Here is a 12129-nt window from a genome sequence, read left to right as displayed (position 1 = left end):
GTCGGGTGAGGAGGGTTTCTCTCCCCGAGCCGCTCTCAGACAGTGGGTTTTGCCCTCGGGGGATTTCACCAGTTTTCTCGCCTCTGTGGCGTCAGGTGCGGCAGACATGGATGCCGAGGAGATGGAGGAGGTGATGGAGGAGCTGGGCATCTCCATGGAGGAGCTGCAGGAGATCATCGACAAGGAGCTGGAGAAGTTCGAGTGCGTGAAGCAGTGGAAGCAGCAGCTGGAGGAGCTGGAGAAGTGCGTGAAGCAGAAGGAGGAGGAGGTGGCGCGTGTCGACCGGCTCTTCGATGACACTGCGAGGTGAGGGCGCTCGAACCGCAGCTGCCTGTTGCATTTGGGCCTCGGAACAGGGGAGGAGGAGGTTGGGGTGAGGGGAGTTGGTCTCTTCTCCCAAGGAACAAGCGACAGGACGAGAGGAGACGGCCAAAGTTGTCCTGGGGAGGTTTAGGTTGGATTTTAGGAATATTTTTTCCTGTAAAGGGCTGTGGGGTGTTGGAACAGGCTGCCCAGGGTGGGGTCACCGTCCCTGGAGGGCTGGACAGACAGACGTGAGGTTCTCAGGACGCAGGGCAGTGCCAGCGTTGGGTTAACGCTTGGACTCCATGATCTCAAGGGGCTTTTCCAACCAGAATGATGACTCTATGATTGAGGGATAATTAAAATTCTTCCCCTGTGGCTTTAAGTCCTCTCTGTGGAGACGTTTCCCGCCTCACCGCGGTCGCGTTTAACAGCAGCTCCCCGCGCCTCTGCCCGTCTGGTTTCCGCAGAGACATCGAGCGGTGCGAGCTGTCGGTGAAGGATCTGTACGCCAAGCTGGGCCTGCGCTACCGCGAGAGCAGCTCCGAGGACGAGGACTCGGCCGCCAAGGCCATGGAGGTGATCGAGATCCCGGACGAGGACGACGACGACGTCATGAGCGTCGATTCGGGCTGGAAACACAGTTCAGTATCTCATTGCTTTGGAGCAGATGCTTTTCTCTCTTCTTTCGCTGTCTTAACTAGGACGGATTTCTTTTCCTCCCCGAGATGTTTTAAACCAATTCTTTTCTCTTTAAACGCAGGCAACAGTAATTACAGAATCCCGAAGAATCGGACTCGGGTGAGTCGGAGAAGCGCTGACTGTCGCGTCCTCCTGCAGGGGGTTTGCTGGAACGCTTAGGGCACCAAACAAGGACGGGTGTTTCATCTTCCCCCCCTCTCCTCCCGCCAGCTGCGGGAAGCCATGGCTGCCATGAGAAAGTCCACCCAGGACATGCAGAGATTCGTGGATGCCGTCAACAAGAGGATGAGCGCCCAGGACGCGCAGAAAGGTGCGTGTGAGGGCGTCCTGCGGCTGCAGGCGTTTCCGTCCTGGAAAAGAAAATAACCGTTTTATTTCCTCGCTGGAGAGACCTTTACGATGTATTGATTCCGAATTCCTACTTTTCTTTAAGCCCTTTGTGAAATAAAAATGCAAGTGGTGCAGTTTCCATAAATGATGTTTAAACCTCAGTCGCTGATTATTTCATCCTCTAAAACTGAGGTGCTGAGGTGAAGGAGAGTGCGAGAACGCCTCCTGTCTCAGGTCCAGCAGGTGTTCTTCCAATTTCGTACAGAAAAGGGTGGGCTTTGGGGCAGTTTCTGACCCGTTCTCTGGTTGCCGCTCCTCGGGTAGACGCGCAGACCCCTTGGGAAGCTCCGGGCACCGTCCAGCCCGTCGGGAGCGACCTCAGCAGCGACGGCGACCTGAGCATCGGCATGAGGATCCTGGGCAAGAAGAGAACCAAGACGTGGCACAAGGGAACGCTCATCGCCATCCAGACGGTCGGTACGTCCCGCGTGCCGGCCTCGTTAAGCTTCGGGCGGGTAATTGGATCAGGGTCGGTCCCGTGGCAGAGCACCTGGTGCCACCTGGAACGAGTCGTGAAAACAAAACGTCTCCGCTGTGATATTTTACCATCCAGATTCATTCCTGAAAAGATTTTGGATCGGTTCTGGATGGCGTCGGGAAGGCGGAGGGCGTTGGGCTCAGTTTTGGATCGGTTCTGGATGGCGTCGGGAAGGCGGAGGGCGTTGGGCTCAGTTTTGGATCGGTTCTGGATGGCGTCGGGAAGGCGGAGGGCGTTGGGCTCAGTTTTGGATCGGTTCTGGATGGCATTGGGAAGGCGGAGGGCGTTGGGCTCCGTTTTGGATCGGTTCTGGATGGCGTCGGGAAGGCGGAGGGCGTTGGGCTCAGTTTTGGATCGGTTCTGGATGGCGTCGGGAAGGCGGAGGGCGTTGGGCTCCTCGTGCAGATCACTCGGCTCTCATTTATCTTGCTGAACGTCTTGCAGGGGCCGGCAAGAAGTACAAGGTGAAGTTTGATAACAAAGGGAAGAGTTTGCTGTCTGGCAACCACATCGCCTACGACTACCACCCCTCTCCGGAGAAGCACTACGTGGGCAGCCGCGTCGTGGCCAAGTACAAGGACGGGAATCAGGTGTGGCTGTACGCCGGCATCGTGGCCGAAGCCCCCAACGTGAAGAATAAAGACAGGTAGTCATTCTCTTCCAGAGCCCCGTACTTCCCTCTCCCTTTTTTGTTCCGTTTTTAGGAAAGAAATAAGAAAAAAAAGGCGCATTTGTATATTTGCTCCTGTGGGAGCGCAATTCCTTCCACGGACGTAACTCGGAGTGCTGTTCCTTCAGCTTTTCTTATCTCTGACAGCTCTGGGTGGAGCTGCCGTGTCCCCGAGTCAGGAATTATATTTGGTAACGTTCCAATTATCACACAAATGCAAATCTGCCGCGCTGGAGGCAGAAAACCGGTTAGGAAACCCGCGCCCTGGCAAGGTGTAGAGCCGCAGCGCTGCCAAAACGCTTCAGGAGAAGCAGCGGCAGGTTGGAAGCAGCATTTTCGGTGAAACACGGGGCAGAACATGTGTGAGGTGGCGGTTTGGGCTCGTGGCCTCGCTGGAATGTTTTAAAGGATAAAATTGCCCTTTCTAATGTGGATCTGCTCTCGTTGCACCTGATGCACGTTCGATACCTGAGAAACGACCTCGTGGCGCAGGTTCCCTCCCGGGGCGGTGCTGCGGCTGCGCTGAGCTCGTCACACGTCCCCTCCGGCTCCGCGCCCCAGGCGACGCTTTCCGTGCAGATCTCAGGAGCCACTCGACCGCGTTTCTAATGGCAGCGCCGCTGTTCCGCAGGTTCCTCATCTTCTTCGACGACGGCTACGCGTCCTACGTGAAGGAGTGGGAGCTGTACCCGGTCTGCAGGCCGCGTGAGTGCCCCCGCGCCCCCGGACCCGAGCTGTGCGCGGACCCTCGGCAAAGCGAGGGGCGCCCCCGCGCCCCCAAACCCGAGCTGCGCGCGGACCCTCGGCAAAGCGAGGGGCGCCCCCGCGTCCCCGGACCCGAGCTGTGCGCGGACCCTCGGCAAAGCGAGGGGCGCCCCCGCGCCCCCGGACCCGAGCTGTGCGCGGACCCTCGGCAAAGCGAGGGGCGGCGCCGCGTCCCCTCACTGCTGCGCCGGGGGCATTTTTCATGTGATTCTGGAGGAAACAGGGGTTTGTTATCAGCAGAGGGAGCGCTGGGGGTGCGTTAACGTGGCTGTACCACCAAAAATCCGCTTGGGATCGCTGCTTGATTGCTCTTGTTTAAGAATCCATCTGGGATTTTTTTAGAAAAATGATTAAAAGCTTCTCTTTCCTCCCCTTCCCTTTCGGCACAGTGAAAAAGACCTGGGAGGACATTGAGGACGTGTCGTGCCGTGATTTCGTGGAGGAGTACATCACGGCCTACCCCAACCGGCCCATGGTGCTGCTCAAGAACGGGCAGCTCATCAAAACCGAGTGGGAAGGGACCTGGTGGAAATCCCGGGTGGAGGAGGTGGACGGCAGCCTGGTCAAAATCCTGTTCCTGGTAGGACGGCTTCCCGCGGAGCGCGGGCTGGACCGGGGCCGGGAGGCGGCTGGGCTGTTCGTGCCCGTTTCCTTGGCCTTGGTTTCATGTCTTGGAGCGAGCGGATATGTGTTGTGTGGGTAGAGCACCAGTTTCTGCTCCACTCATGCAATTTACTTGCACAGCAAAAGCTTCCAAAGCTTTTTAAAGCGTTTTGCCCACGAAACTTGCAAGCGGGAGATGGATAAGAAACAAAAAGCATTGTCTGCAGGTGTCCTGGCCCCTCTCTCCGAGGAAGCACCCGCGGTGTTTCTGTCCCGGTGCAGGAGGGACTGAGCAGCAGCTGCCGCGTTCTGCTCGCTCAGATTCTAAAATGGCAGAGAAATGCCCGTGCCCGCGTGGCTTCTTCCTGCCCGAGAGCCAGAGAACCGCGCGGCCGGCGGGACGGCGTCCTGCAACGGGACCCGTCCTGGAGCGGGTTGGGTGTGAGGAGCTCCCCGTCTTGGGTTCCTCCCGCCGTGCCCGTTACTCGTTGGGCTGAGAATAAAAGCGCCTCTGAGGTTTGGGCTCTCGGTATCCAGCCTCTTCCTAGCTTTCCTAGCTGCGGTTTGTATCCGGCGTGTCCGCGGGCAGGGTGGGTTCCCGGTTCTTCCTCTGTTGGCCGATGCTTTGCTGCCTTTCCCTTCGGCTCCCGCCGCGTCCTGCCCGGTCCCGTGGCCGCGGGCGCCGTCAGCGGTTTCTCCCGTTGCCGCAGGACGACAAGCGCTGCGAGTGGATTTACCGCGGCTCCACGCGCCTCGAGCCCATGTTCAGCATGAAAACCTCCACGGCCTCCACCCAGGAGAAGAAACAGAGCGGACAAGCGAGGACTCGCCCCAATGTCGGTCCGTGGCACCTTTTTCTTTTGTGTATCCTGGAATCTGGATGAAATTGGGGCTTGGCGGGGGCAGGTGGGTTTGGTTTGGCTTTGGTTTGGGTTTTGGCGCGTTTTTTCTTAGCAGAACTGGAGGTGTAACATTTCCAATGAGCGTTTCCTCCTGGCTTAAAGATGCCGCAAAGCCAGCCTGGGGTTGTGTGACTGACTGGGGCGCCTGGCCGTGACCCCACGTTCACTCCAAGCGCCTCTGTTTTCGTTGCCTTCGGGGACTCGACTGATGTTTTGTGGCTGGCGCAACAAGCTGGGTTGAGGGCAGCGACTCTTCTTGCTGACGTTTTGCTTTTCGCCGTCCCGCCAGGCGCCGTCCGCAGCAGAGGCCCCGTCGTGCAGTACACGCAGGACCTGACGGGAGCTGCTCCGCAGTACAAAGCGCTGGAGCAGATGCAGGCGGCCGCGCTGCCGCCGCGGGGCGCGTCCCCCCCGCCCGCCGAGCCCGAGTGAGTACTGGAGCCGCTTTTCTGCGTCCACCCGCGCCATTCGCCCTCGGCTCCTGCAGCACCCACCTCTCTGTGCAGAGTCCTCGGGTGCGGGTTTCCCCCAGGTCTGGGCTTGTTTCCCGGTGACACAAATGGGTTTTTGTTGCGCTTTTGGGGGAAAATATGGAGAAAAGCTGCTGGATGAGTAACAGGGGCGGGAGGGCTGTCAGCCCAGCGCCCCCGAGCCGAACGCCACGTTCTCGCTCAGGGCTTCGTTTGAAAACGCAGCCGAGCGCTGGCGTTTGGTCGGGCTCATTGCGGGATGGCGGGAGCACAAGGAGTCGGACACGAGCTGATTCTCACCCTTTAGGGAAGAATCGCCGGGTTTCTCTTCGATGGGAATGTTATTTGGCTGCCCCTGTTTTCAGTCCAGCCGCCTCCCTCCCGCAGGGGCTCCGACACTCAGCTGGCCCAGGCGAGGAAACAGGTGGCCAAGAAGAGCACGTCGTTCCGGCCCAGCTCCGCGGGCTCGGGCCAGTCGTCCCCGGCGTCCCCCGTCCTGAGCGACGCCCCCTCGGGCAGGACCAGCGCGGCCCCGCAGCACCGGTGAGCGGAGCCGCGGACTCGCCTTCCGGGCGTCCTGACAAATCGCGCTGTGGGGCTCCTTGTCGGGGAAACGGGGTGGGTCCCCCAAGCCCCCCCGCGGCTCCTCCCGAGCGCCCAGCTCACCGCGCCCCTGTCCCCGTGTCCGCAGCGGCGCGGCGCAGCCGTTCCACGGCATGAGCGACCGCGTCCCCAACGAGCCGTCGTACCGCGCGCCGCTGGAGAAGCTGTTCTACCTGCCCCACGTCTGCAGCTACACCTGCCTGGCGCACGTGCGGCCCATCCGCAGCGACCAGTACCGCAGCAAGAACCCGCTGCTCATCCCGCTGCTCTACGACTTCCGGCGCATGACGGCGCGCCGGCGCATCAACCGCAAGATGGGTTTCCACGTGCTCTACAAGACGCCGTGCGGGCTGAGCCTGCGCACCATGCAGGAGATCGAGCGCTACCTCTTCGAGACGGACTGCGACTTTCTGTTCCTGGAGATGTTCTGCCTGGACCCGTACGTGCTGGTCGACCGCAAGTTCCAGCCGTACAAACCGTTCTACTACATCGCAGACATCACCAAGGGCCGGGAGGACGTCCCGCTGTCCTGCGTCAACGAGATCGACAACACGCCGCCGCCGCAGGTCGCCTACAGCAAGGAGCGCATCCCCGGCAAGGGCGTCTACATCAACACCAGCTGGGAGTTCCTGGTGGGCTGCGACTGCAAGGACGGCTGCAGGGACAAGTAGGTGACGCCGCGTGTCGCTGCGCCCTGGAGCGCGGGGAGGACACCCTGGAGCCTGAGCCCGCTCTGGTCCAGCCCCACGCGCCTGTCTCTGCAGGAGGGTGGGATTTATTTTCCCTGCTGCAGAACTTGGTGTAGAAACTGAACTTGTGGGTTTTTTCTGCGTTCCTCTGCAGGTCGAAATGCGCCTGTCACCAGCTGACGGTCCAGGCCACCGGCTGCACCCCGGGCGGGCAGATCAACCCCAACTCCGGGTACCAGCACAAGCGGCTGGAGGAATGTCTCCCCACGGGGTAAGCAGGGCCGCGGCTCCTCCGCGCGCTCCAACACCCGCCCCAGGAACGCGGCTCCGGTGCTGGCGCAGAGGCGGAATTCCCCACACACCGAAAACCTCCCTCTGCTCCTGATTTGCCCGTTAACGGGTATCCCAGGATCTCGGTGCGTTACCACAGAATCATTTTGGTTGGAACAGACTCTCAAGATCATGGAGTCCAACCATAACCCAGCCCGGCACTAAGCATGTCCTGAGAACCTCATCTCTGTGTATTTCAGCCCCTCCAGGGATGGCGACTCCAGCACTGCCCTGGGCAGCCTGTTCCAACGCCCACAGCCCTCTGGGGAGAAATCACCCCAAATTTCCCCCCTCGGGCTCCTCCGAACCTGCAGACACGCTCTGCCTGCTCTGCCGAGCTCCAGCCGCGCCGCCCGGCGCGTCGTTCCTGCTCGGCGTGTCGCGTTGCGGGAAGTGTCACCGTTCTCCTCTCTTGCAGCGTTTACGAGTGCAACAAGCGGTGCCAGTGCAACATCAACATGTGCACCAACCGGCTGGTGCAGCACGGGCTGCAGGTCCGGCTGCAGCTCTTCAAGACGCAGAACAAGGGCTGGGGCATCCGCTGCCTCGACGACATCGCCAAGGGCTCCTTCGTCTGCATCTACGCAGGTAGGAGCTCCAAACCTCTTCCTCCGGAACGGTGCCGTGCGGAAAGCCGCCGTGGAGCCCGTGTCCTTCCCAGCGCTCCCGTATACTCAGAGGATAATTTGTGCTGGTTCAGGAGAGGGGGAAATAAGGATTTGGAAAGGTCTGGTTGTGTCAGGCCTGAGGTCTGGGCTTTGTTTGTCACACAGTAACGGGTGTGAAGCTCTTCCTGTGCTTGCTCAGCGCCCAGGGGAGTGGAAACCGAGCTGCTGAACTCGCAGCACTTTGATTTCCTATCGATGCCCTTCCCGTGCGCAGCCCCACGCCCGGCGCCGCTGGCACCGAGGGGAACGCGCGGCTCCCCGGGGCCGTTTCTGGGTGAATGGACACGTAACCTCCTTCCTGTTGACACCCAGACGTGGGCGCGAGCCGTGAAATGCAGAACTTGCCCTAATTCTGAAGTAAAGCTCCGCGCGGGCATCGCCCGGCGCTCTGGCTGCTCGTCCTTCATGTCGCCTCCAGCCCTTTGAGATCCAGAGTGTGAGCTGCTGGTTGGAGGTTTCTGTGCTGGAAGCCAGGGGTTCGCAAGGGGTCAGATCTTCGTTTCCTCAGGTGTCAGGTTGTCCTTTCCCAGCCCAGCTTTGGAGCGAAGTGGTGTCGCTCCTGCTGGCTCCTCCATCAGCCCTTCAGGAGCATGAGGACTTACGGATTCGGAGCGTCATCCCGGGAAAACTCACACTTGGCTTTGTAACGCGGTCAGAAAATCCACTCACTTCGTTCCTTCTGCCCCCAGGGAAAATCCTCACGGACGACTTTGCTGACAAAGAGGGGCTGGAGATGGGCGACGAGTATTTCGCCAACCTGGACCACATCGAGAGCGTGGAGAACTTCAAGGAGGGCTACGAGAGCGACGCCCGGTGCTCCTCGGACAGCAGCGGCGTGGACATCAAGGACGGTGAGGAGGAGAACACGGGCACGGAGGAGCCGGAGGAGTCCAACGAGGACAGCTCCGACGACAACTTCTGCAAGGACGAGGACTTCGGCGCCAGCCCAGTGTGGCGCAGCTACGCCACGCGGCGCCAGACCCGCGGCCAGAGGGACAACGGGCTGTCGGAAACGGCCTCCAAGGACTCGGGGCTCGCCCGGCACGCGAGCCACGAGGAGGCGGCGGGCGCCTGCAAGCTGCCGGTGTCCGAGGAGAGCGCCAAGAACAAGGTGGCGTCGTGGCTGAGCTCCAACAACGTGGCCGACGGCTTCCAGGACAGCGACAGCGCCGGCTCCTTCAGAGCGGGCGAGGGCGGCGAGGGCAAGGGCGGCAAAGCGGAGCTGCCCGGGGAGGGGCAGAAAACGCCCGTTCCCGGGGCGGGCGACGCGCGCGGGGAGCCGAAGCTGCTGAAGAAAGAGGTGAGGGGGGTGGGGGGCGCAGGTGGGGACGCTGGGGCGCGGGGACGTGCCTGGTGTTGGGGACCCGTGGGACGCGGAGGGTGGGGGACCTGGCGTCCCAGGGAGCGGGGGGGACAGCCGGCGTCTTGGGGAGCGTTTGCGGAAAAGCTGCTCCAAAACCGAGAGATTTTAACCACCCGCGCTTCTCCCCCCGCAGGAGCCCGACGAGCCGACCAAGCTGTCCGGGTAAGGCTCTTGAAATCGCCTTTTCCTGCTTTTTCTCCCCAAATTTGCCTGTGAGCGCGGGGCCGCGGGCGCTGGGCAGTGACCGTCCCGTCGCCGTCCCGCAGGCTGAGCGAGCTGGGCAGGATGTACGGGTACAACCCCAGCCCCCCCAAACTGGAGGGGATCCAGCGGCCGCCCAGCAAGACGGCGCAGCTGCAGAGCCGGCGCCACGCGCTGCCGCCGCCGGCCCGCGCCGACGTGAGTGCCCGCGCCCCGCGGCCGGTTCGCTGCCGTTCGCGCCCCCGGTTACACTTGCTGTGATTTCCTGGGGGGCAGCCGATTGTTTCAGGTGTTGGGGGGAGCTTACCCGGTTGTTAGAGCCCGGAACAGGCGCGGCGTGTGCGGGGCCGCGTTACAGCGCGATGCGGCCCCTCGGTTCGCACATCAGGGCGCACACAGCTCTGGGAAACCGTCCTGGGGACAACCTTTGGGTGTTGGGGTGGCTTTTCCTCCCTGCGAAGCCCAGAGGAAGGGTCAGGTGCTGCGGGACCAACCGGCCCCCAAACCCGCTGGGTTCTGTCCCGGGTTCCTGGAGACGGGGGGGGTCTCCTGGAAAGAGAAAAGCGCCGGTGGGGAACCGGCGCGACGGAGCCGCGTCCGTTCCCGCAGGACGTGCTGACGCTGTCCAGCAGCACGGACAGCGAGGGCGAGAACGGGCCCGGGGCGGCCGGACAGGCCCCCGGCGCCGCCAACGACAGCGACGACATCCAGACCATCTCCTCGGGCTCCGGGGACGAGGACGAGAAGCGGAACCCGGCGCCCGGGGCAGGTGAGCGGGAGGCGGAACCGCGCGGGCGCCCTTCGCTCCGTCCTCGTGTCCAGCCCCAACCTCCCGTTTTCGGTTTAAAACCGTCACCCCTTGTCCTGTCTGCTCTGAACTCCCGTCCCCGTCCGTACCGGCCCCTCTGACCCGCAGAACGGATTAATGACGCATCTTTTCCATTTGTAAACAAAATGAGGCGTTGGTGAGCGGGACGCGGTTGCTGACACGAGGAGGGACCGGCCCGCGCTCCCGGTGCCGCGTTCGGCGGCGCTTTGCTCGTCCGAGGGCAGTTTGTCCATCGGGCTGATGCTCACTGGGCGTTAAAATGGAGGTTTTTTAGGCATTCTGGACAAAAGGGAGAATCTTAACAACGGGGTGTTGGAATGAAAATCTATAAATACAGCGCGAACGTGGCGGTTTGTGGCTTTACCGCCGCTGTTACCTGCGTCTGGTGGTTCTGCTGTGGCGAGGGCTCGTTGTGCCGCGAGTTCCGCCCTCGGGACCCGCGCGGCCGTTCCCCCGCAGGGCCCGCCAAGCGGCAGGTGGCCGTGAAGTCCACGCGCGGCTTCGCGCTCAAGTCCACGCACGGCATCGCCGTCAAACCCGCCAACCTGGCGGCGGCCGAGAAGGGCGAGAGCGCGCCCGTGTGCCGCACCACGCGCCAGTTCTACGACGGCGAGGAGTCCTGCTACATCATCGACGCCAAGCTGGAGGGGAACCTGGGCCGCTACCTCAACGTGAGTCGCCCCAACCGGGGCCGGGCCGGGCCGGGGCGACCGGGGGTGGAGCCAGAGCTGCTTCGCTTGGAAAGACCCTCGAGTCTCCCCCTCGGGTCTCCCGGGCCTCCCGGGTCTCCCGGTGGGAGCTGACGCTGCCGCTCCCGTTACAGCACAGCTGCAGCCCCAACCTCTTCGTGCAGAACGTGTTCGTGGACACGCACGACCTGCGCTTCCCCTGGGTCGCCTTCTTCGCCAGCAAGTGAGTCGCACAGGGTTTGGGTGTCACCTCCCGGTGTCCCCGGGGGTGACTGGGGTGACCCCCCCCCGCTGGCCATTCTGGGGCGATTCGCACCCATTTCAGGCTTTTCCGAAGGGGAGGGTGGAGCGCGGGCGGGGGTGACACCCGGAGCGCAGGGGGGTGACACCCGGAGTGCAGGGGGGGGTGACACCCGGAGCGCGGGGGGGTGACACCCGGAGCGCGGGGGGGGGTGACACCCGGAGCGCAGGGGGGTGACACCCGGAGCGCGGGGGGGGGGGTGACACCCGGAGCGCGGGGCGGGTGACACCGTGACGTCCCACGGGGCTGATTCATCGGGACCTTTGTCCCTTGGCGTCACCCCGGCCCGGCGCAGCGGGACCCGCCCGGGGAGCTGCGGCTTCTCTGTTTGAAAACATTTAAATCCCTAAACCGCGTCCGGGCAGGAGGATCCGCGCGGGCACCGAGCTGACCTGGGACTACAACTACGAGGTGGGCAGCGTGGAGGGCAAGGAGCTGCTGTGCTGCTGCGGGGCCATCGAGTGCCGGGGGCGGCTGCTCTGAGCCGCCCGGCGCCGGCGCCGCCTCGCGGACGGGCGCTCGAGGACCGCGCGGCGCCGCCTGCGGGCGGCACTGAGCCCCGAGGTGAACCCGCCTGGCCCGCGCTTCAGTGGGTTTACAGTGAATTCACATGAAAAAACAACCAAAAAAAGCATCTTGTCTCTGACTGTGATCAGCTGTAAAGAGTCTTTTCAGTGTTAAAAAGCAATAAAGTATGTTTTTTCTATTAAAAAGTTGCCTTGAACTTCAGACACAGCAAAAAACCCCGAAAGAGGAGGATTTCACCGTTTCTAGCAGAACAAATCCCGGTAAATCTGGAGCGAAGCTGCTCGACCCCGCGCGGGGCGGCGCGTGTGCCGCCTGTTCCACCGCTCACCGAAAAACACAGTTTGGCCTAAAAAAACAGCGAAGCTGCAGTTGAAAGAACCTGAACTCGACACCATCGACCCCAATGCGTTGGGGGGAGCCGAACAGCCCAACGCGGTTCAGGTGGAGCCGAACAGCCCAACGCGGTTCAGGTGGAGCCGAACAGCCCAACGCGGTTCGGGGGCCGCCGGAGCCCACGCTGCAGCCCCAGCGCCCCCCCAGCGCTGCTTTTCCAATGCTCAATAACCTCTCACTTTCTAAAAAGCGCCTTTTCGGGCCGCGGGCGCCGGGTCCGTCCCGGGCGCCCCGAGCGGCGGCTCCGTCACC

At 62.3% G+C, this 12129-nt stretch overlaps 1 protein-coding gene across 1 annotated transcript; it reads left to right on the top strand.

Moving 5' to 3' along the window:
* SETDB1 (SET domain bifurcated histone lysine methyltransferase 1) lies at positions 1-11695 on the top strand. Its single transcript, XM_082073140.1, has 21 exons — positions 1-306; positions 774-946; positions 1067-1104; positions 1216-1315; positions 1660-1812; positions 2318-2519; positions 3175-3248; positions 3698-3888; positions 4622-4751; positions 5103-5241; positions 5671-5826; positions 5975-6553; positions 6730-6846; positions 7324-7493; positions 8263-8873; positions 9070-9098; positions 9203-9335; positions 9747-9906; positions 10426-10637; positions 10790-10878; positions 11322-11695. Exons 1-21 carry the CDS (start codon positions 107-109, stop codon positions 11437-11439), a joined length of 3774 nt encoding a protein of 1257 aa, XP_081929266.1. The 5' UTR covers positions 1-106; the 3' UTR covers positions 11440-11695.
* Positions 11696-12129: the final 434 nt, after the last annotated feature.

This window comes from Streptopelia decaocto (genome assembly GCF_964273445.1).
Source record: "Streptopelia decaocto genome assembly, chromosome: 26".
Lineage (NCBI taxonomy): Eukaryota > Metazoa > Chordata > Aves > Columbiformes > Columbidae > Streptopelia > Streptopelia decaocto.
This window is presented reverse-complemented; position numbering and strand designations above follow the sequence as displayed.